Source organism: Myxine glutinosa, chromosome 8 (assembly GCF_964187855.1).
Source record: "Myxine glutinosa chromosome 8, kmMyxGlut1.1, whole genome shotgun sequence".
NCBI classification, from domain to species: Eukaryota; Metazoa; Chordata; class Myxini; order Myxiniformes; family Myxinidae; genus Myxine; species Myxine glutinosa.
In genome coordinates this window covers 4,801,710-4,825,659 of record NC_136268.1, presented here as the reverse complement: position 1 = coordinate 4,825,659, position 23,950 = coordinate 4,801,710, and the positions used below count along the sequence as shown (strand labels likewise).

General features: G+C 42.9%; 1 protein-coding gene across 1 annotated transcript in view; it reads left to right on the top strand.

Moving 5' to 3' along the window:
* Positions 1–23,950, top strand: part of SLC17A6 (solute carrier family 17 member 6) — a 138,609-nt gene that overhangs the window by 41,769 nt on the left and 72,890 nt on the right. The window contains exon 9 of the mRNA XM_068123767.2: positions 18,741–18,873. Within this exon, the coding sequence (XP_067979868.2) occupies positions 18,741–18,873 (133 nt within the window). The remainder of the gene's footprint in view (positions 1–18,740; positions 18,874–23,950) is intronic.

Sequence of the window (23,950 nt, the reverse complement as noted above, 5' to 3'; positions counted from 1 at the left end):
CAAAATCTAAACAGTATTTCTAGAATTTCAATAAAAGCCACATCACTTCATATCGGTAAATATTATTCCATCGTGTTTGGTAAAACTGGAAAATTGGAAAATTTGGAAAAATTGGAAATTGGAGAAATTGGGAAAAAATTGCAAAAACAATATTCCATGGATTCGGGTCATGTATTCAAAACAATATTCCAGCTATAAACAGAGAATTTTATTCCAGGGGCTCCCAGGATTACCCACCCAAAATTTTGTTGCAATCGGTTCAGCCGTTTTTGCGGTACCTGGGAACAGACAGACAGACACTTGGTGAATTATAGTAAGATTGTTGACCACTGGTTTGTCCGTTGTTCTTGCTACGTTTCCATCTCAGTTCCATTAAAAAAATTCATTGGGATGCGAATTTCAAGGAATTCTGTTTTCTGTCTGATCCAAATTCGTTTCTCTTCTTGTGTCATTTGGTTATGCCAAGATACCATATTTCTACGGCTCTTTGCGTGGTGATCAACTTTTGTTCCATCTTTTTGATCAATAACAGTGTTTCATTACCATATGTTCTCCATATTTATTGTAAACGTTCCTTTTCAAACTCGAGGGAAGTTTGCTTTTTGTGAAATTTCATTTTTTCCAAATGTTGCCCATCCTGCCATACTACGTTTACACCCCCTTCAAAGTGATCCATCTTCATTTGTAGGAGTTATTTTTATTTTTTGGTATACAAGATCGAGGTTCGTGTAAGAGCTAACATTGATCACAAAAAGACAAACTGACACATAAAACATATGATAAAGGGAGTGGGAGAACACGATGAAGAGCAGGGACATCGGGAGATCTGTGGGAGGGAGAGGGCTTGGGAGACGGAGGCATGGGAAGGGGGGGGGGGGGGTGGGAGAGGTAAAAAAAAACACAAGGACACTGCTCGGCCTTCCAGGAAAGAAGTCGGAATTTCAAAAAAGTGGATCTGGGGTGAATTCGTGGGGGTAGAAAAGATCAAGGTTTTGGATGGGGGAAGATAAGAGATGGTGGTAAACAGTTGTTTTAAAGACCTGGAGGGAGGAGTGGGATTTAAGAGAGTGAGGGAGTTTGTTCCAGAGGCGGGAGAAAAGAGGAATGAAGGGGTGAAGGTGAGCAGAGAGTCTTGATTTTGGCAGTTTAACCATAAGAGGGTTGCTGGCAGTTCTTGGCTATGATATTCAGTAGGATCAGGCTATGATATTCAGTAGGATCAGGCTATGATATCCAGTAGGTTCAGGCTATGATATTCAGTAAATTGCCATGATACTATGATACAAATCACTTCCTATTCAGTTATTTCTCGTTTTCATTGTTAATGTACTCCATTATAAAAAAATGTTTTTATTGTCATTGATATCTTTGCATTAAAAACTCTCCGGATTTGGATTCCTGATTTGTTGGTGGGTTGGGGGATTTATTGACGAGGTTTGTCGTGTTTGGAGAGTTGGTCGATGGCAGGTATGAGTGTTAGTGGGGGTGCAGGCAGTGTTGGAGGTGCCGAGTGTGTCGGCGATGGTGTGAGAGAGGAATGTGCTGATGGTCATGGTGGGGGTGCGGTTGGTGTGTTTGGCATTGAAGGTGCTGCTGGTGAACGTGATAGTTGTGGTATGGATGAGATGGGTGTGCGCAGTGGTGGGCGTTGGATGGAGATGGGAGGGAGAGAGGCCAGGGAGTTGATATTGCCAAGGATGAGGCTATTGTGTACCTGTGTGCGCTCTCCATTTTGTGGCAAGGAGCGGAAAAATTGTATTTTGTGTTGTTTCAGAGTGGCAGGGATGAGGGATATTGTTGGAATATTGGATGATATTTTGTCGGCTCATTCGTTGTAGTGCATGTGAGTACTAATGATGTCGGGATACTTTATTCTGAGGATTGAGGGTGAGGTACAAGTTGTTGTGTTATCGATTGAGGGAAAGGGGTTGTTGGTGCTGGTTCATTAAGATGAATAGGTTAACACGGAGCACGTTTGTATTTTACCGAGAATCGATCACAATGTGGATTTCACAAGTAGAGCAATATATGTGTTAACCTATGGTTGGACAAATGGTGTAGACAGCATGGTTTTGGGTTTAGGAAGCAATAGGAATCTTTTCGGGGTCAAAGGACATATTTCCAGAATGATGGTGATAGGCTGAACAAAAAGGGGGCAGCAAGGTTTGCCATGGGAGTTGAAGAGGGAATTGGGGGAAGGAGGGTGCTTTCGGGCAAAGGATTCTGGAGAGGCTATAAATGAAGGACCTGCTGCTGATAACATGATTGGCAAGGCCAGGCAGTAAAAATAGTTCCAGGAAGAGAAAAGATTTTTTAAAAAACATTTTGTACCATCACTCAGAGGTTTAACTAATATAAGATTGAAGAGCAAGAAGGTAACGTAATAAATAGCGAAGATGCCGAGAAGTGCGATATAGTTGCAGTAAGTGAGACTTTGTTTAACGAGGAGAGAAGTTTGAGGACATGACCTGAAGACTACAGGATGTACAGATGTGATGGGAAATGGAGGATGGGAGAGGGTGCGGCATTCTCGAAAAAAAAACAATATTGTGTTGAAGGAAAGGAATGACATTAAGGAGGGCATTGTTGTGGAGGATTCCGTGTGGATTGAGATTGGATATTGTAAGAAGAGCAAGATACTTGTAGGATGCGTTTATAGGGCACCAGGTCTGAGAGAAGAGCAGGAAATAAGGGTTCATTAGGAATTCCACAAGGCATGGAAAGGGAGGGGTGTCGATCGTGGGGGATTTTAATTTGCCAAGGATAGAGGGTTCGGAAACAGGGAGAGAGTGAAACCGAGGAGGATTTTCTAATTCTATTCCAGGATTGCTTTTCAAGTCAATTTTAAGAAAAGCCCATGAGAGGTCCGAGTGTGGTGTTAGATTTTTGTTTTTCAGCAATGATCCCAATATAGTGGAGGAGGTGGAGGTAGGAGAACATCTGGGGGACAAGCGACCACAACATAATGTGTGCAAATCTTTTGTTGAAATGTGGAGTTCAGAATAGCAGGGTAAAGCTGTTAGATGTCAGAAAGGTAAACTTTCAAGGTATGAGAAGAGAGTGAGGTGCTCTATATTGGATGAGTTGGATAGGTATCTGGAAGTGGTGGGGATAAGATGTTAGTATGATTTTGCAGGATTGGTCGGCCAAGTGGGCTCCTCCTGCATATAGTAATTTCCTTATAATTCCTTGTAAGTGACAAAACCATATAATAATGCATAACAACACTCGGTAGAGCGCAAACCTCCGCCAGCCTGGACAGTTTACGATTTGTAACCCACCGAAAGCCCAGATCTAGATTCGGACCTGAACTAAAATCTAATCACCATGTTCTTGTCGCCTAATCAACTCATCCACCTAGTTTTGTCATAATCTGTCCAATATTTTGAGATATTGTGCTATATATCCTTTTTGGCCCTATCACTCAATGGTGAAGAATCACTTAACCCTTGGATGCAGTGATTGGGCCTCGGAGGCGCACAAGGTTTTTTTTTTGTTGTAAAAACTATGCTGTACATTTTTTTTTTTTGGAATGAGCCTCATTTTCACCGACTCATGTTGTTACACAAAATTCAGTGACATAAATAAATAAAAAATATCATTCAGGCTCGTGGGAATATCTTCATTCTTCACTTATAACCCAAAAATCCGACACAAATGCAGGCCTGGGGCCTTCGAGGCCCTGCATAAATGTTGTTGTACTACTATGTTATATCATTATTTTCTTGATATGAGCCTCATTATATGCTCCTATAACTTGGTTACAAATAATTCAGTGACAAAAATATGAAAATTTAAAAAACTTTACACGAATACATCCGTGGAGCCTCCGAGGCCCAATGGCTGCATAGGTATAGGATTTTTGACAGTTGTGGACATATACATTCTAAATAAAAGTATTAGTGAATCATTTTTTTAGCAAATACACCTAATACACCAAAATACACCAAATACACCAAATACACCATCAGGGCAGTGAATCATTTTTTGAGCAAATACACCTCCATGAGCCTCAACTTTTTAGAGAGAAAAAAGTTGAAAAAGCAAGAACGAAAATTTTTTTTTGCAAAAAAAACCCAAAAAGATTCATTACTTGTATGGGATTCTTCCAAATAATAGGATCAATGATTCACATTTTATGAGCAAATACACATCCATGAGCATCGACCTGGATTGAAAAAGGATATGAAAGAAAAAAAATCTATTAAAAAAAAAAAAAAACATTACACGAATACATCCGTTGGGCCTCCGAGGCTCAATAGCTGCGTTTATGTAGGATTTTTGACGCCTGCATCTAAGAGTTAAAAGATTATAGTATCGGGATTTGAATCCCGACCCAGCTATAAACTTTCAAATTACAAATTCCTGCCCTAACCTTAGTCAAACATCAGGCATGGCCAGCTGTCTCGTGAAAGACTCGGGCCAAGCTTTCCCCGGCCAACCCCTCAAGAACGTGGGAATAATTGTGGCCATTGAAGAAGAAGAAGAAGCCACCATAATAAATTAAGACATGAACGACTGTACTTTGTGTAGGCCTTAGGATTTATTCAAGTTACCTTAATATAGAACTGAAGGAACTGCGCTCCAACGCGAGTCGAAAGAATTGACGCGACCAAAGACGGAATTCGTCCGAGTTGCTTTATTGAAACAAAACAGCTCAGGTATTCTGACAAGCCCGTTTATCGGGCAGCAATATATATACACATTTATGTCGGGAAGTTTGCCCGGCAAAAGCTATACCGGGCATGCCCGGGTGTCAAGGGCGAGCCTTGGAAAGGCGAGTCTGGACCTGCCCGGGCGTGTTTGGCTGCGGCCTGGCAAGTCGAGGCTGGGCGTGCCCGGGCGCTCTGGGCGAGCCCTGGAAAGGCGATAGCGGGCATGCCCGGACGCTCTGGGCGAGCCCTGGAAAGGCGATAGCGGGCATGCCCGGACGCTCTGGGCGAGCCCTGAAAAGGCGATAGCGGGCATGCCCGGACGCTCTGGGCGAGCCCTGAAAAGGCGATAGCGGGCATGCCCGGACGCTCTGGGCGAGCCCTGGAAAGGCGATAGCGGGCATGCCCGGACGCTCTGGGCGAGCCCTGGAAAGGCGATAGCGGGCATGCCCGGACGCTCTGGGCGAGCCCTGGAAAGGCGATAGCGGGCATGCCCGGACGCTCTGGGCGAGCCCTGAAAAGGCGATAGCGGGCATGCCCGGACGCTCTGGGCGAGCCCTGGAAAGGCGAGAGCGGGCATGCCCGGGAGGTTCGGGCGTGCCCGGGAACAGTGAGTTCGGGCATGCCCGGGAGAGGCGCGTCTGGCCATGTTCTGGCCGGTGCAAGGCGATTGTGTGCATCCAGCGGTAACCGCTACAGAACTATGTTATTTATTTTAATAAAGACAAAGCATTGTCCTTCCTCATTCATAAGTATTTTTTTATAGATTCTCCACTCTCTGCTCCTTTGGGGTTGGACCTGTTTAAATTTTAAAATAACATTTTTAATGTCTTTGAAAGATGAGGAAAGATGCGGAATTTTTAAGTTTAAAAAATAATAATTTAGAACATCCATACTATAAAATGGCTAAAGTTGTGTAGCACAAAACGATGTGCGTCTGAGGTGATAAATTCATGTGACTCCCAAACTGTGACGTTGATGCATTAATTCCCAAGCGTTTTCTGGAGGAACTTCTAAATTAAGGACATCCATTTTAAAATATGTTTTGCACAACCTCATAGAGTGGGTCCAGGTGTCCGTTAACGTATTTCTAAACATCTTGTCCTCCCAAAGTACCCGATCAATATGGAGGAAATTTGGTACGATGCATCAGGAGAGCAATGTCTCATGGGATTGTGCTCCCCATCAGGATGTGCCCCCTATAAAGGGAGTGAAAGGGGAGTTTTGCCCAAAATATTGGTTTCATGCAAAATTCATCTTCTCAGAAACCACCAGACAGATCCACACCAAACTTGCCATGGAGGATCGGGACCGTGCCCGAACCTTAAGTTGTGCTCCTCATGGACGAGTCTACCCCCCTCCCCCCAGAAAGGGAGCCAGTGGCCCTTTCCCCAAATCCCTCATTTTCACTAGAACATCTTCTCCAGAACTACTTGAGCAATACGGACCACATTTGGTACAATGCATCAGGGCAGTGCGGTCTCATGGGGTCGTGCTACCCATCCAGTTCGCATTTAAAGGTGGTAAAAGGGGAATTTTGCTCCAAAGGGGGGTTTCGCCTCAAATTCGGAGATTTTGTTTTGAAAATCTTCTCAAACCATGAGGAAATAACCGTCAGTCCCCCATGGGGATATTTTTTACATTTATTTGACTCCTCCGTCTGCTCTTCCAGCTTCCCGGCCCTCCTTAGCTCCTCCAGGATTCACGCGTTTTCCCCAGTTAACCCCTTCCTGGTTAAACTTACATAATCCAGGCTTTACTGAACACTTTAAATCTTTTGTTCCCTCTTTTCTCCCTTAAGTTAAAATTGGATTACCTTTGTACAGAACTATTTTATTAATTGTCCCAACCCCTCCGACAATGTCGGAGACTGAGACATAAAAATGAGGATCAATCAACCGACTATCCGTCAATGTACTTTTGTGTACACGATATTTCAACAAGCGTTGGACATTTAGCTTTCATATTGCAGATATCTATTCCTCATGACATTATCTCACCTATCTAGATCACGGCTGTGATTGGCTGAATTGTGTTGCTATGGCATCCATCTTGGTAAGTTGCCTTGTGTACGCGATATTTCAAAAACCTTTCAAGATTTAGCTTTCATATCTCACATATCTATTCCTCGTACCACTCAAAAGGCAGGAGACCCAGAGTACCAGCTCCTTGTGTCAATTTAACTACAAACCTGAAGCAGGCGGTGAACCACTGCACTAACACCCTGTGCCACCCCTACCCCATTCCTACACAATCTCTTATACTATACCCACATTAACCCGACCAATCCCAACACTCTTACTTGATTGAAGGTTACTGTGCTTACTCCCCTCCTCTCTCTCTCACCCTTTTTGTGTTGATTCGTTCTCCTACTTGTGTCCAACAGTGGCCCTGCTCTACCAGTCACCTGTATCAATAGCCAGAGATTTTACCAATAATAGTATCAATAGCCAGCAGGGGCTGCCCGGCGTTGCCCTGGGGGGAGGGTTACTCCCGGTGCTACACAGGTGGCTGAGCTTTTCCTGGCGGTGGTTTTTGGATGTGTTGGACATTGAAAATCTCTGGAGTTATTAGCCTCATGACTTTTACCTTTTGCATGGCGCACAGACATCACGGCATTACACCTGTGGTAGCTTAAAACCTTGCCCAAATTCTGAAGTACCTACACCCAAATTTTTCAGCCTCTAGGTGCTCTGGTTTGGCCATGAAAGTATAACGTTCAAACCGCACAAACACTTGAAGATATGCATATGTAGATGCAATAATCGATTATATTGATAGGAGAGGCACATACATACAGTCACGTGAAAAAGTAAGTACACCCCATGGAAAGTCTTGACTTTTTCAACATATTTCAACATACAGCTATTTGATCGTCATTTCAACAATATTGATAGATAAAGGTGATATAATATAACAAATATCATGAAACATTTACATTTTGTAGTCCATTGTATAATTTAAATAAACATAAATGCAAATTTCGTATGTGGAAAAAGTAAGTACACCTCCACATTTATCACTACTTCAAATACCTAAAATTAGAATCAGGTGCACCAGCTCAGGTGCAAATGATGAGAACATCGTTAGAGAGGATCTTGGAGGAACCTGTCTTATTTAAACCTCAGACATTTAGTTTGGTTTGCTCTTTGTTATTGAAGTGTGCGGCGTCACCATGCCTAGATCAAAAGAGCTCTCTGAGGCATTCAGAAAGAAGGTTATGGATGCCTACGAGTCTGGGAAGGGATTCAAAAAGGTCTCCCAACAATTTGAAATCAATCATTCGACTGTCCGGAAGATCATCTACAAGTGGAGAACATTCCAAATAACTGCCAACTTGTTCAGGCCAGGCCGCCCCAGCAAGTTCAGCCCGAGAGCAGACCGCAAGATGCTGAAAGAAGTCTCTAAGAACCCCAGAATGTCATCACAGGACCTACAGGTAGCTCTTGCCACTGTTGATGTCAAAGTGCACGAGTCTACCATTAGAAAGAGGCTGCACAAATTTGATCTACATGGGAGGTGTGCCAGGGGGAAACCTTTGCTGTCCAGAAAGAACATCAGGGCAAGACTAAAGTTTGCCAATTAACACCGAGGCAAAGACCAGCACTTTTGGAACAATGTGCTCTGGACAGATGAGTCAAAGGTAGAGCTATTTGGCCACAGTACCAGAAGACATGTTTGGCGAAAGCCAAAGACAGCATTTGACCACAAGAACCTGATACCATCTGTAAAGCATGGTGGTGGAAATATTATGGTTTGGGGCAGCTTTGCTGCATCAGGGCCTGGGCAGCTCACCGTCATAGAATCCACTATGAATTCTTCATTGTACCAGAGGGGCTTGAGGATAATGTGAGGCCATCTGTCGGAAAGTTGAAGCTCAACCGAAGGTGGACCTTGCAACATGACAATGACCATAAACATACCAGTAAATCCACCAAGGAATGGCTGAAAAGAAAGAAATGGAGGGTTCTGGATTGGCCAAGTCAAAGCCCGGATCTAAATCCCATCGAGATGTTGTGGGGGGGTTTGAAACGAGCTGTGCATGCAAGAAACCCCTCAAACATCGCACAGCTGAAAGAATTCTGCATGGAGGAATGGGCAAAACTTTCTCCCAGTCGATGTTAGAGACTGGTAGACAGTTATAAGAAACACCTACTTGAGGTTGTTACTGCCAAAGGGGGCAATACCACCTATTAGAGCCAAGGGTGTACTTACCTTTTCCACATGCAAAATTTGCATTTATATTTATTTAAATTATACAATGGACTACAAAATGTAAATGTTTCATATTTGTTATATTATATCACCTTTATCTATCAATATTGTTGAAATGAAGATCAAATAGCTGTATGTTGAAATATGTTGAAAAAGTCAAAACTTTACATGGGGTGTACTTACTTTTTCACGTGACTGTACATATGATGTAACAACTTTTGAAGCTTGTGAGGGGAACTTGTCCCTCTGTCTCACGCAGAAATAACTGGAATGGCACTCAGTAGAGAGCATACCTCCTCCAGGTGAACAGTTTACGTTTTGTATTCCAGAGTAGACCAAAAAATCACAAAACAGAATTACATTTAATCAAAATCATCGGTCCACAACTTTTTGAGTTTTTTTGTATACTGAATCGAGGCTCGTGAAAGAGCTAACATTAACTTCACAAACAAATCGACCAGACAAACAAAATACACAAAAAGAGGGAGCGGAAGACAAGATGGGGAGAAAAGGGGAAGCACACACACACACAACATCCGAGAGCAGGGAGATTTTTTTTTTTTTTTTTTTTTTTTTGTATACAAGATCGAGGCTCGTGAAAGAGCGAACATTAATCACACAGAAAGACAAACCGACACATAAAACATATAACATAGGGAGCGGTAGACAAGATGGGGAGAGAGGGGGAAGGACACAAACACAACATTTGAGAGCAGGGACCGAGAGACATGGAGACATCGAGAGATCTGAGAGAGGGCGAGGGCTTTGGGGGGGGGGGGCGTGGGAAGGGGGCAGTGGGAGAGGTATAAAACATATGGACACTGCCAGGACTTCCAGGAAAGAAGTTGGAATTTCAAACAAGGTGGATCTGGGGTGAATTAGCGGGGGTAGAAAAGATCAAGGTTTTGGATGGGGGAAGATAAGAGATGGTGGTGAACAGCTGTTTTAAAGACCTGGAGGGAGGAGTGGGATTGAAGGGAGTGAGGGAGTTTGTTCCAGAGGCGGGAGAAAAGAGGAATGAAAGAGTGAAGGTGAGCGGAGAGCCGAGATTTCGGCAGTTTAACCATCAGAGGGTTGCTGGCAGATCTTGTGCGACCTGTAGGAATATTTGGGGGACAGAGCACAGAGAGAGCTGGGGGTGCAAGGCCGGAGAGGAGTCGGTAGAAGACAGAAAGACCACCTACCTGCCTGCGGTGAGTGAGTGAAAGGCCCTCAGAGATAGCTTCATCGCGGGAGATTCCAATAATTCTGAAAGCTTTGGTTTCAACAGCGTGAAGCCGAGCTAGGTGTGAGGCAGGAGCACCTGCCCATAGGGGAGAACAGTATTCCATTGAGCTGCGGATGAAAGCCTTGTATGTGGTGAGGAGCTCAGGTGTGCCGAGGAAGGACTTCGCATGATGGAGGATGCCCAGTCGGCGACTGGCTTTGGAGGCCAGCTTGGAAATGTGGTTTTCCCAAGAAAGATCATGGCAGATAGTGAGACCCAAAATCTTGAGCGACAGAACTTCTTGGAGAGGATTGTTGAGAAAGTAGATGGGAGGGTTGTCCAGTCGATCTTTTCGGAGAGACATAGTAAGAGTGTGAGATTTGTCAGGATTGAAAGACATGTTCCACTTGTTTGACCAGTCTGTGATTTTGTCCAGGTCTTCAGAGAGTGAGGAGGCAGCAGACTGCCGATCTGAGGGAAGAGGAATGGAGCGGCAGAGAGTGGAGTCATCAGCAAAGAGATAGAGAGGATTTTCGAGAGAGTCAGAGAGATCATTGATGAAGACCAGAAAAAGCACGGGGCCCAGAACACTGCCTTGGGGAACTCCAGCCTGAACAGGAAGAGGAGATGAGAGAAACCCATTCAGGGCCACACGTTGACGACGACTAGAGAGGAAGTCCGCCAGCCATGCGTGGAGATTTCCATGGATACCAAAGGAGGAGAGTTTGGTGAGCAGAGCGGGGTGCCAGACCGTGTCGAAGGCACGTGATATGTCGAGGGAGACAGCTCTAATTTCCTGTTTGGCATTGAGGACCTCCATCCATTGTTGAGACAGCAGAAGCAGCATGTCCAGAGTAGAGTGACCTGGTCTGAAACCAAATTGATGATCAGAGATCAAGCCATTGGAGAAGAGGAAAGATTTCATATCAGAAGCAATGATGGATTCCATGACTTTGCTGATAATTGGGAGAAGGCTGATTGGTCTGTAGTTGCTAGGATCTGTTTTTGCACCTTTTTTGTGCAAAGCGGTGATGTTGGCTGATTTCCAAGCAGATGGCAGTTGACCTTGAGCAAAAGAGAGGGTGAAGAGAACAGAGAGAGGGTGAGATAGAGCAGCAGAGCAGGATTTTAGGACCCGTGGGCTGATGCCGTCGGGTCCAGTTGCAGAATCAGAGTCGAGGGTTGACAGAAACTTTTCCACCTTGTCAGGAGGAAAGGACACGGAGTCCAGGAGCAGCAGGGTACGACTGGGTATGGTGGGTACAGAGAGGGATGGGTTTGGGACACAAGATTTAGAGGCAAACACAGAGTTGAGGCATTCAGCTTTTTCACGTGCGGAGTCAGCTGTGTAGCCGTTTGAGGTAAGGGAGGGGATGGAGGGGGAACAAACACCAGAAACGGATTTGACCAGACGCCACCAGGATTTGGAAGAGGGAGACAGATAAGAGAGTTCGGTCTTGAGAACGGAGAGATATTGTTTCCTGGCTCTCCTGAGGGTGGACACACACTTGTTTCGGGCTTTGTGAAAGGAAATGAGATTTCCTTCCGTTGGATTTGCTTTCCAGGAGACGAAGGCAAGTTGTTTCTGGGCAACAGCCTCACCACAAGATTCCGTGTACCATGGATGGGAGGAAGGGTATGACAACTGAAGACGAGATGGGATAAATCTGTGCATGAGAGAGAGCAATTTACTTTGGAAGAATTCCCAGGATGAGTTGATGTCAGAGGTGGTAGAGATGGGAGACCAGTCCAGATGATTGATGGCTGCTTGAAGACCGTGCCAGTTGGCCTGAGTGAAATGCCAGACTCGTCGACGCTGAGCAGGCTCCCTGAGGATGGTCAGAGAGATGTCCACTTTAACAAGGACATGATCAGATGATCCGATCGGAGCAGAAGAAGAGCAGCAGACATTTTCAGGGAAGTTAGTCATAACCAAGTCCAGAAGAGAAGATGTTCCGTTGACTGAGATCCGGGTCGGGAAATTGACAGATTGTGTCAGTCCCAGTGAGTCGCAGAAGTCCTTTGCTGAGGAGCCATGGCTGGTGAGAGAGGTACCCACACCCAGCCAACTGGCATGATGACAGTTGAAATCACCACATATGAGGAAGAGAGAGTTGGGATGAGTAGATAGAAGTTGGTCCATATCATCAGACAGCGAGATGTAGATGGAGTCATCACTGTTTGGTGGACGGTACAACACACATATGAACAAGAGGTGGGAGCGAAGGGGAAGCCGTAGCCAGAGGTATTCCTGGGGGTGAGGTGGAGAGAGTGCAGTGCAGGGCGAGTGAGGAAGAGAGTTTTTGATAAAGATAGCAACCCCGCCTCCAGGACGAGGCTCAGGTCTATCATACCGGAGGAGGGAGTAGCCCGGGAGAGATACTATGGAATCAGAGACATCATAAAGGAGGAAAGTTTCTGTTAAGCAGATCACGTCTGGTTTGACAGAAGCAACCTGTATGGAGAGATCAGTTAAGTTTGAACGAAGGCCCCGGATGTTTGAGGTCCATACCGTTAATGAAGAGGAAGGGGGAGCATCAGATACAGAACAGGGGGGAGGAGGGGTAGGGTAAGATGTGGAAGAGGTGGAAGAGGTAGGGAGAGCTGTTGAAGGTGTGTCAGAGATTTCAGAATAGCTTGGAGAAAGGGAAGGATGGGGCGGACAAAAGGTTTGATGGTGATTGGGTGAGCCACAATGAGGTGTTATTTGAGGAGGGGGAAGAGCGAGGCAGAAGGTTGGGGGAGATGGAGGTGAGAGTTTGAAGGGGGAAGAAGCGGGGAGGACGCTTTGAGGAGGGGGAGTGAGCGGGGGGAAATTGAGAAGCAATGAGGGTGGGGAGATTTGAAGGGGAGGGGTGAGGGGGGAGTTTGGGAGGGAAGGGACAAGGGGAGGGATTTGAAAGGGATGGGATATGGGGGAGATTTGGAGGGGAGGGGTGAGGCAGGAGTCTAGGAGGGGAGGGGCGAGGGGGCGTCTTGGCAGGGAGGGGTGAGGGGGTAGTTTAGGAGGGAGGGGGCAAGGGGGGAGATTTGAAAGGGATGGGTGATGGGGAAGATTTGGAGGGGAGGGGTGATGGGGAAGATTTGGAGGGGAGGGGTTATGGGGAAGATTTGGAGGGGAGGGGTGAGATTGGATTTTTGAAAGTGTACGATTTATGGGAAACGAACATTTATTGCAAAATGAGTTTCTTGTGACCTTCGAGTTAAAAATACGTTTAAGGACGCTGGATGGAGGATGGAGTGCAGGAGAGTTTAGGGAATGTAGAAAAAAGGCACTATAGGAGATGGATAGTTTTTTTTGGGATGAATTGATTTGGTGAGCAAGTCGAAAGCAGCCTTTTAAAGAAGAAGAAGAAAAAGGTGTTATAAAATATGACGGAATACATAACTTGAGGGGAAAGTGTAAACATTGAAGGTTAATGAGTGAAAACTATCTGGGGAAATGGGGGAGAAACACGTGGTCGAAGAACGAACGAACGAATACGAATGAATAAACGAATGAGAACAGAGATGTGTGGAAGGGAGAGGGCCCGGGGGGAGGAGGCGTGGGAAGGGGGGGGGGGGAGGGAGAAGTATAAAGCACAAGGACACCAAGGACTTCCAGGACAAAAGTTGGTATTTCAAAAAGTGGATTTGGGGTGAAATTAGCGGGGGTAGAAAAGATCAAGGTTTTGGATGGGGGAAGATAAGAGATGGTGGTGAACAGCTGTTTTAAAGACTTGGAGGGTGGAGTGGGATTGAAGAGAGTGAGGGAGTTTGTTCCAGAGGTGGGAGAAAAGAGGAATGAAGGAGTGAAGGTGAGCAGAGAGTCTTGATTTTGGCAGTTTAACCAAAAGAGGGTTGCAGGCAGATCTTGTGCGACCTGTAGGAATATTTGCGGGACAGAGCCCAGAGAGAGCTGGGGGGGCAAGGCCAGAGAGGAGTCGGTAGAAGACGGAAAGACCACCAACCTGCCTGCGGTGAGTGAGTGAGAGGCCCTTGGAGTTAGCTTCATCGCGGGAGATTCCAATGATTCTGAATGCTTTGGTTTCAACAGCATGAAGACGAGCTAGGTGTGAGGCAGGAACACCAGCCCAGAGGGGAGAGCAGTATTCCATTGAGCTGCGGATGAAAGCCTTGTATGTGGTGAGGAGCTCAGGTGTGCCAAGGAAGGACTTCGCACGACGGAGGATGCCCAGTCGGCGACTGGCTTTCGAGGCCAGATTTAGAATGTGGTTTTTCCAGGAAAGATCATGGCAGATAGTGAGACCCAAAAGCTTGAGTGACAGAACTTCTTGGAGAGGATTATTCAGAAAGTGGATGGGAGGGTTGTCCAGTCGGTCTTTTCGGAGCGACATCGTAAGAGTGTGAGATTTGTCAGGATTGAAAGACATATTCCACTTGTTTGCCCAGTCTGTGATTTTGTCAAGGTCTGCAGAGAGTGAGGAGGCTGCAGACTGCCGATCTGAGGGATGAAGAATGGAGCGACAGGATGAGTTATCCTGCTATGTATCGTTTTTCAGCCTGGTGTTGGCTTAGTGATTAGGGTGCAGGCTTGGGATCTTAGGATCCTGGGTTCGAATCCCGGTCGATCGCTGAATTAACGCCAGGGGGGTTGACTCCACCCTGTCATCCTTCCGAGGTCGGCAAATTGAGTACCAGTTCACTGGTAATTCCCTGTGTGTCTGCAAGAGGTGACTTACAGGGTCGGCGGCAAGAAGGAGCATCCGGCAGTAAAACATTGCTTCAAAAAGGGACCAAGGTGCCCGAAAAAGGCCAACCCCTGCTCTGAGGGGAAAAATGGCCTCTAAAGGTGGTTCTGCTCGGTATCGTTTTTGGCCATATCTCCAAATGGTGAAGAATCACTTAAAAAATTATAGTATCCGGATCCGAATCCAGATATTCACCAAAATCTAATCATTTCGTCCTTGGCACATATGCTACCTTTCTACCAAATTTCGTCCGAATCCATCCATAACCGTTAGAGATATCTTGATCACAAACAAACAAACAAACAAACAGACAGACAGACATGGGTGAAAACAAAACCTCCATCCACCTTTGGTGGCGGAGGTAAATATCACGGATTGTGATTGCTCCTCTTCCTGATCATTTTTTCACTACTGTCTGTCTGTTTGTTACTTGGCAAAAAAAAAAAAAATTGACAAGTACACTACATGATCAAAAGTATGTGGACACCCAAACATCAAACATCTCATTCCAAAATCATGGGCATTAATATGGAGTTGGTCCTCCCTTTGCTGCTATAACAGCCTCCACTCTTCTGGGAAGGCTTTCCACTAGATGTTGGAACATTGCTGCGGGGATATGCTTCCATCCAGCCACAAGAGCATTCGTGAGGTCGGGCACTGATGTTGGGCAATTAGGCCTGGCTCGCATTTGGTGTTCCAATTCATCCCAAAGGTGTTCGATAGGGTCGAGGTCAGGGCTCTGTGCAGGCCAGTCAAGTTCTTTCACACCGATCTCGACAAACCATTTCTGTATGGACCTCACTTTGTGCATGGGGGCATTGCCATGCTGAAACAGGAAAGGGCCTTCCCCAAACTGTTGCCACAAAGTTGGAAGCACACAATCGTCTAGAATGTCATTGTATGCTGTCGCGTTAAGATTTCCCTTCACTGGAACTAAGGGGCCTAGCCCGAACCATGAAAAATAGCCCCAGACCATTATTCCTGCAACACCAAACTTTACAGTTCGCACTATGCATTCTGGCAGGTAGCGTTCTCCTAGCATCCACCAAACCCAGATTCGTCCGTTGGACTGCCAAATGGTGAAGCGTGATTCATCACCCCAGAGAACGCATTTCCACTGCCCCAGAGTCCAATTGCGGCGAGCTTTACACCACTCCAGCCAACGCTTGGTATTGCGCATGGTGATCTTAGGCTTGTGTGCGGCTGCACGGCCATGGAAATCCATTTCATGAAGTTCCCACCGAACAGTTGTTGTGCTGACGTTAGTGCCAGAGGCAGTTTGGAACTCGGTTGTGAATGTTGCAACTGAGGATGGACGATTTTTACGTGCTGCGCGCTTCAGCACTTGGCGGTCCCGTTCTGTGGGCTTGTGTGGCCTAACACTTCGCGGCTGAGTTGTTGTTGCTCCTAGACGTTTCCACTTCACAATAACCGCACTTACAGTTGACAGTGGCAGCTCTAGCTGGGCAGAAATTTGACTAACTAACTAACTTGTTGGAAAGGTGACATCCTATGATGGTGCCATGTTGAAAGGCACTGAGCTCTTCAGTACGGCCCATTCTTCTGCCAATGTTTGTCTATGGAGATTGCATGGCTGTGTGCTTGATTATATATACCTGTCAGCAATAGGTGTGGCTGAAAGAGCCAAATCCACTAAATAGAAAGGGTGTCCGCATACTTTTCGTCATGTAGTGTATGTTGATCACTCCGGTTTGTGTGTGTGTTTGTTTGTCTGTCTGCTCACTTATACATGCTTACATGTTACAATTTTAAACAGATCTTCACGAGACTTCACCAAATGGTAGTTTGTGAACCCACAAAATCCTATATATATTTGAGGTCAAAAGGTCAACCACTTGTTTTTGAAATTTCTAAAATCCTCAATTTTCATCCAATTGACTTGAAATTTGAATATGATTTACACATCAGGTAACTGAATTCAACCACCTACTATTTTTGAGATCAGCATAGGCCAAAAGGTCAAAATAGGCCAAAGGTCAGCAATTTCAAATTCCTAAAATCCTCAATTTTCATCTGATTGACTTGAAATCTGAACAGGATTTGCATATCAGCTTACTGAAACCAACCACCAACTATTTTTGAGGTTAACCTAGGCCAAAAGGTCAACATAGGCCAAATTTCTAAAATTGTCAATTTTCATCCGATTAACTTAATTTGAAGAAGATTGGCAGATCAGGTCACTGCATTCAACCACTAATTATTTTTGAGGTCAAAAGGATGCTCTACTGAGTGTCATTCTACTTTGTTCTGTTTTGCCAAATGTCGCTCTGAGTAATTTTTCATTACTTGCCGGATAAGATTCCAGCATGTATGTTGGTTGGTTGGTTTGTCTGTCTGTTTGTCTGTTTGTGCGTAGTACTACGTCTACATCATTGCACATAGCATTGCCATACTTTACACACATATTTGCCTTACCCTGGAATAGACTGTGCCCAAATTTTTTTTTAACTCTCTAGGCCCAGGGTCAAGCTCAAGGTCACCCAATCAAGGTCACCCAATCATTTGCGCCTCCCAATTGAAGCCCCGCCCTTAGGGCAGGTACCATTGCTAGTAATATATAATGGCGATACAACAATTTTTACCGCTTTGCTTTGAAGAACGGGAATGAAGGGGGAAGAGTGTGTTCATATGTCTGGTTGAAGGCTTTGGAGTGGGCTTGAAGCCAGATTTTAATCTTACAGCCGCCATGTTGGTGCTCGCCGTCACTGCGATGCAAAGCGAAAGACGCCTCAGAGCTGTCACATTCACAATCGCTTTGTAGTATGTACTCCCGATATGTGTTTCCTTCATTGTAAAAACTATCAAGTCAACAGTTAAAAGGATTTTGAGCCGATAGGTGTTACGGCCTTGGAAAGATCGATGGAGACAGTGATCTGGTAGCTTCTACACCACCCAAATAGCTATGTGGAATTCTCTCATGTAGAGATTAAACCCACGTCGTTTGAACGTTGGCAGAGATCATTATTTACTTTTAATGATTGAAAATGGCCGATAAAAAAGTACATTGCGGCAAGTCCTCGGTCTCTGACTGATTTTTCATTTGTTTGTCTGTCTGACTGTGAACAGGATATCTCAAATAGTTGTAGACGGATTCAAACGTAATTTGGCAGAGAGGTAGTGTATGTATCACGGACGAAATGATTAGATTTTGGTGAAGATCCGGATTCGGATCCGGCTAGTGTAATTTTTTAAGTGATTCTTCACAATTTGGAGATGGAGCTAAAAACGACATATAGCAGGATATCTCAAAAGGTTGTGGACGGATTTGGACGAAACCAGGTAGAGAGGTTGAGTGTGTGACAAGGACTAAGCGATTCGATTTTGGTGAAGATCTGAATACGGATTCGGATGCGAGAATTGTTTAATTTCCAAGTAATTCTTTACCATTGAGAGATGGGGCAAAAACCGATACATAGCAGGATATCTCAAAACGTTATGGATGGATTTGGCCGAAACTTGGTGGACAGGTTGTGTGTGTGACAAATGCAAATAGATTATATTTTGGTGAAGATCTGAATATGGATTCGGATACGTGAATTATTTAATTTTATGGTGATTATTTACCATTGAGGGATCAGGCGAAAACTTATATATAACATGATATTTAAAAAGGTTATGGATGACTTATGACTAAACTTGGTGAATGAGATGGTTCGGTGACAATAAGAAGCGGATTCGATTTTGGTTCAGGTCCGAATCCAGATCAGGCCTATCAGTTGAATACAAAACATACTGTTCAGCCTGGAGGAGGTATATGCTCTCTTCCGAGTGCTGTTCTAGTTGTAAGATGGAACGGCAAATCAAAATACACAAAAACCCAAGCATTTCAACATGGAGCCTTTGTTGTTTATTGTCAGACTTACGAATCGAGCAGACACAGCACTCGCCAACAAAAACTTGTATAAACATCATTGACATTGCCTTATAACATCAAACCCGCCATCTTGCCTGCAGGTGGGAATTCTATCAGCACTTCCGCACCTGGTCATGACAATTGTGGTGCCCATTGGAGGCCAAATCGCTGATTTCTTGAGGAGCAAAGGGTTAATGACCACGACGAATGTGCGGAAGATGATGAACTGTGGAGGTATGTACGGTACTCTATCGGAGTTTACATGGTACCAACAAATGCACAAAGAAAGATAGGGCGTAATATGATAAAACAGGGCACATATGCAGGTCATCGGATTAATCTTTCATGTGTGGCACCCACTTCACACACAATACTTGAACGCACCACAATCAATTACAAGTAAATAATAAACTCTAGAGACATTGGGAAGCGATAACAAAAACAATGCAGCGGAAGCAAATAGGAATGTCTGTATTATATATTGTTTGTTTGTTTTTGTGGGAGTATATTTGAAATATTTCAATGTTGACAACAAGTATTTATCACATTAACTTTTTGTTTGGTTGAAGGAAGAAGTAGAGGGATGTGATGGGGAGAAACAGATGACCTAATAAATGTACTTGTTGTTCTGCACTTTGGCAATCTATACATTCATTGTTGGTTCATTAAATGTGTTTTGCACAGGTTTTGTTTTCTGGTCTGCTTCCAATTGTATTTTGTTTATATATTTATTACTTGCAAAATCGAAGATTTTTCAAGTATATTGGTCGGTTGCGTTTGTGGTTCTGTCTGTTTGTCTGTTTGTTTGTCTGTTTGTCTGTTTGTTTGTCTGTTTGTTTGTCTGTTTGTCACCGGCCTACAGGTCACAATTCTAAACCGATCGTCACGAAACTTTACCAAGTTGTATAGGTCGTCACCATTGAGATGCCTATTGATTTTGAGGTCAAAGGTCATCTGGAGGTCAAATTTCTAAAATCGCCATTTTAAATCCGATTGACTTGAAAATTGAATAGCATTTGTATATTGAGTCACTAAATTGGGAAATGAACTATTGTTGAGGTCAAAAGGTCAAAGGTTAACTCAATGTCAAATGTTAAAAATCATCAATTTTCATCTAAGAAGCCGTCAATTCTCAACCAATTGACTTGAAAATTGAACAGCATTTGCATATGGAGTCACTAAATTGGGAAACATACTATTTTTGAGGTCAAAGTTCAACTCAAGGTCAAATTTTTTAAATCATCAATTTTCATCTAAAAAGCCGTCAATTCTCAACCGATTGAGCTGAAAAATGAACAGCATTTGCATATGGAGTCACTAAATTGGGAAACATACTATTTTTGAGGTCAAAGGTCAACTCAAGGTCAACCTTCCAAAATCATCATTTTTCATCTGAAAAATCGTCACTTTTCTTCCTATTGACCCGAGCTTTGATCAAGATTGTCAATTTTAATCTTGATGAAATGGACAATTTGCTGTATCAATGGAAAAAAATTATTGGGGAGGGGCGGGGTGGATTTTGCAAGTATCGTGCTCTGCATGACGTCTTCTTGTTTATTTATTTGGAAGTATATTTATTGGAAGTATTGGAGAGGCTTTGACCCTTAGTCATTCAGAATGACCTCCTTCACAATGAGTGGTCAGAACGACTTCCTGCACGAATCAACCATGGTGAGTGTACTAGAATTACCCGAAGACCAAACATGCTCTGTCCTTGTCTGCACAGCTTTTAGTACCAACATGGTGTTCCGGCAATGACATCGGTGGTGCTTCCCACAAATAACGGCCTTGAATCTGGGAAAACAATTCCCCTTATTTCTGCCACTCACAGCATATGGGAGCCGAGGCTTTCTCATGACAATATACTCCAGATTATATAAAGCAGTTGCTATGCAAAGAGCAAGGTTTCCTGGCAGAAATCAAAATGAAAGGCCAGAGGTTGCTGAGGATGTTACCTTCCTCAAAGAGCCCACCTGGTCTCCTGCATTCGTCGAAAAACTCGATCACCGATGGTCGACACGATAAATGCAGACGGCCTAAAAAACATGGACACAAAGGTAAATATTTTCAGATTGGCTTTGAAAAGAAAAAGGTCTTTCAAGTTAAATGGAGACCCCCCCCCCCCCCCCCAAAGACCAGAGAGACATGGTTGCCCCCCAAAGACCAGAGAGACATGGTTGCCCCCCAAAGACCAGAGAGACATGGTTGCTCGCAAGCTATTTTTGGGCAAATCTGTGTAACGGTTATCAGTTTTTTATGTAAAGGTTTCAATTCTAACAATCGGATTACACAATTTTTGGGCAAATCTGTGTAAAGGTTATCAGTTTTTTTATGTAAAGTTTTCAATTCTAACAATCGGATTGCACAATTTTTGAGAAAATCTGTGCAAAGGTTATCAGTTTTTTATGTGAAGGTTTCAATTCGAACAATCGGATTGCACAATTTTTGGGCAAATCTGTGTAAAGGTTATCTGTTATTTATGTAAAGTTTTCAATTCTAACAATCGGATTGCACAATTTTTGGGCAAATCTGTGCAAAGGTTATCAATTTTTATGTGAAGGTTTCAATTCGAACAATCGGATTGCACAATTTTTGGGCAAATCTGTGTAAAGGTTATCAGTTTCTTATGTAAAGGTTTCAATTCGAACAATCGGATTGCACAATTTTTGGCCAAATCTGTGAAAGGTTATCAGTTTTTTATGTAAAGTTTTCAATTTTTAACAAACAGATTGCACAATTTTTGGCCAAATCTGTGCAAAGGTTATCAGTTTTTTATGTGAAGGTTTCAATTCTAACAATCGGATTGCACAATTTTTGGGCAAATCTGTGTAAAGGTTATCAGTTTTTTTATGTAAACTTTTCAATTCTAACAATCGGATTGCACAATGTTTGGGCAAATCTTTGTAAAGGTTATCAGTTTTTTATATGAAGGTTTCAATTCTAACAATCGGATTGCACAATTTTTGGGCAAATCTGTGCAAAGGTTATCCGTTTTTTATGTAAAGGTTTCAATTCTAACGATCGGATTGCACAATTTTTGGGCAAATCTGTGTAAAGGTTATCAGATTTTATGTGAAGTTTTCAATTCTATCAATCGGATTGCACAATTTTTGGGCAAATCTGTGTAAAGGTTATCAGTTATTTATGTAAAGTTTTCAATTCTAACAATCGGATTGCACTATTTTTGGGCAAATCTGTGTAAAGGTTATCAGTTTATTATGTAAAGGTTTAAATTCTAACGATCGGATTGCACAATTTTTGGGCAAATCTGTGTAAAGGTTATCAGTTTTTTTATGTAAAGGTTTAAATTCTAACAATCCGATTGCACAATTTTTGGGCAAATCTGTGTCAAGGTTATCTCTTTTGTATGTGAAGGTTTAAATTCTAACAATCGGATTGCACAATTTTTGAGCAAATCTGTGCAAAGGTTATCAGATTTTATGTGAAGTTTTCAATTCTAACAATCGGATTGCACAATTTTTGGGCAAATCTGTGTAACGTTTTATGTGAAGGTTTCAATTCGAACAATCGGATTGCACAATTTTGGGGCAAATCTGTGTGAAGGTTATCTGTTTTTTATGTGAAGGTTTCAATTCTAACAATCGGATTGCACAATTTTGGGGCAAATCTGTGTAAAGGTTATCAGTTATTTATGTAAAGTTTTCAATTCTAACAATCGGATTGCACTATTTTTGGGCAAATCTGTGTAAAGGTTATCAGTTTATTATGTAAAGGTTTCAATTCTAACAATCGGATTGCACAATTTTTGGGCAAATCAGTGTAAAGGTTATCAGTTTATTATGTAAAGGTTTAAATTCTAACGATCGGATTGCACAATTTTTGGGCAAATCTGTGTCAAGGTTATCTGTTTTGTATGTGAAGGATTAAATTCTAACAATCGGATTGCACAATTTTTGAGCAAATCTGTGCAAAGGTTATCAGATTTTATGTGAAGTTTTCAATTCTAACAATCGGATTACACAATTTTTGGGCAAATCTGTGTAAAGTTTTATGTGAAGGTTTCAATTCAAACAATCGGATTGCACAATTTTGGGGCAAATCTGTGTGAAGGTTATCTGTTTTTTATGTGAAGGTTTCAATTCTAACAATCGGATTGCACAATTTTGGGGCAAATCTGTGTGAAGGTTATCTGTTTTTTATGTGAAGGTTTCAATTCTAACAATCGGATTGCACAATTTTTGGGCAAATCTGTGTAAAGGTTATCAGTTTTTTTTAATGTAAAGGTTTAAATTCTAACAATCGGATTGCACAATTTTTGGGCAAATCTGTGTAAAGGTTATCAGATTTTATGTGAAGGTTTCAATTCGAACAATCGGATTGCACAATTTTAGGGCAAATCTGTGTGAAGGTTATCTGTTTTTTATGTGAAGGTTTCAATTCTAACAATCGGATTGCACAATTTTGGGGCAAATCTGTGTAAAGGTTATCTGTTTTTTATGTGAAGGTTTCAAGTCTAACAATCGGATTGCACAATTTTTGGGCAAATCTGTGTAAAGGTTATCAGTTATTTATGTAAAGTTTTCAATTCTAGCAATCGGATTGCACTATTTTTGGACAAATCTGTGTGAAGTTTATCAGTTTATTATGTAAAGGTTTCAATTCTAACAATCGGATTGCACAATTTTTGGGCAAATCTGTGTAAAGGTTATCAGTTTTTTATGTGAAGGTTTCAATTCTAACAATCGGATTGCACAATTTTTGGGCAAATCTGTGTAAAGGTTATCAGTTTTTTTATGTGAAGGTTTCAATTCTAACAATCGGATTGCACAATGTTAGGGCAAATCTTTGTAAAGGTTATCAGTTTTTTATATGAAGGTTTCAATTCTAACGATCGGATTGCACAATTTTTGGGCAAATCTGTGCAAAGGTTATCCGTTTTTTATGTAAAGGTTTCAATTCTAACGATCGGATTGCACAATTTTTGGGCAAATCTGTGTAAAGGTTATCAGATTTTATGTGAAGTTTTCAATTCTATCAATCGGATTGCACAATTTTTGGGCAAATCTGTGTAAAGGTTATCAGTTATTTATGTAAAGTTTTCAATTCTAACAATCGGATTGCACTATTTTTGGGCAAATCTGTGTAAAGGTTATCAGTTTATTATGTAAAGGTTTAAATTCTAACGATCGGATTGCACAATTTTTGGGCAAATCTGTGTAAAGGTTATCAGTTTTTTTTATGTAAAGGTTTAAATTCTAACAATCCGATTGCACAATTTTTGGGCAAATCTGTGTCAAGGTTATCTGTTTTGTATGTGAAGGTTTAAATTCTAACAATCGGATTGCACAAT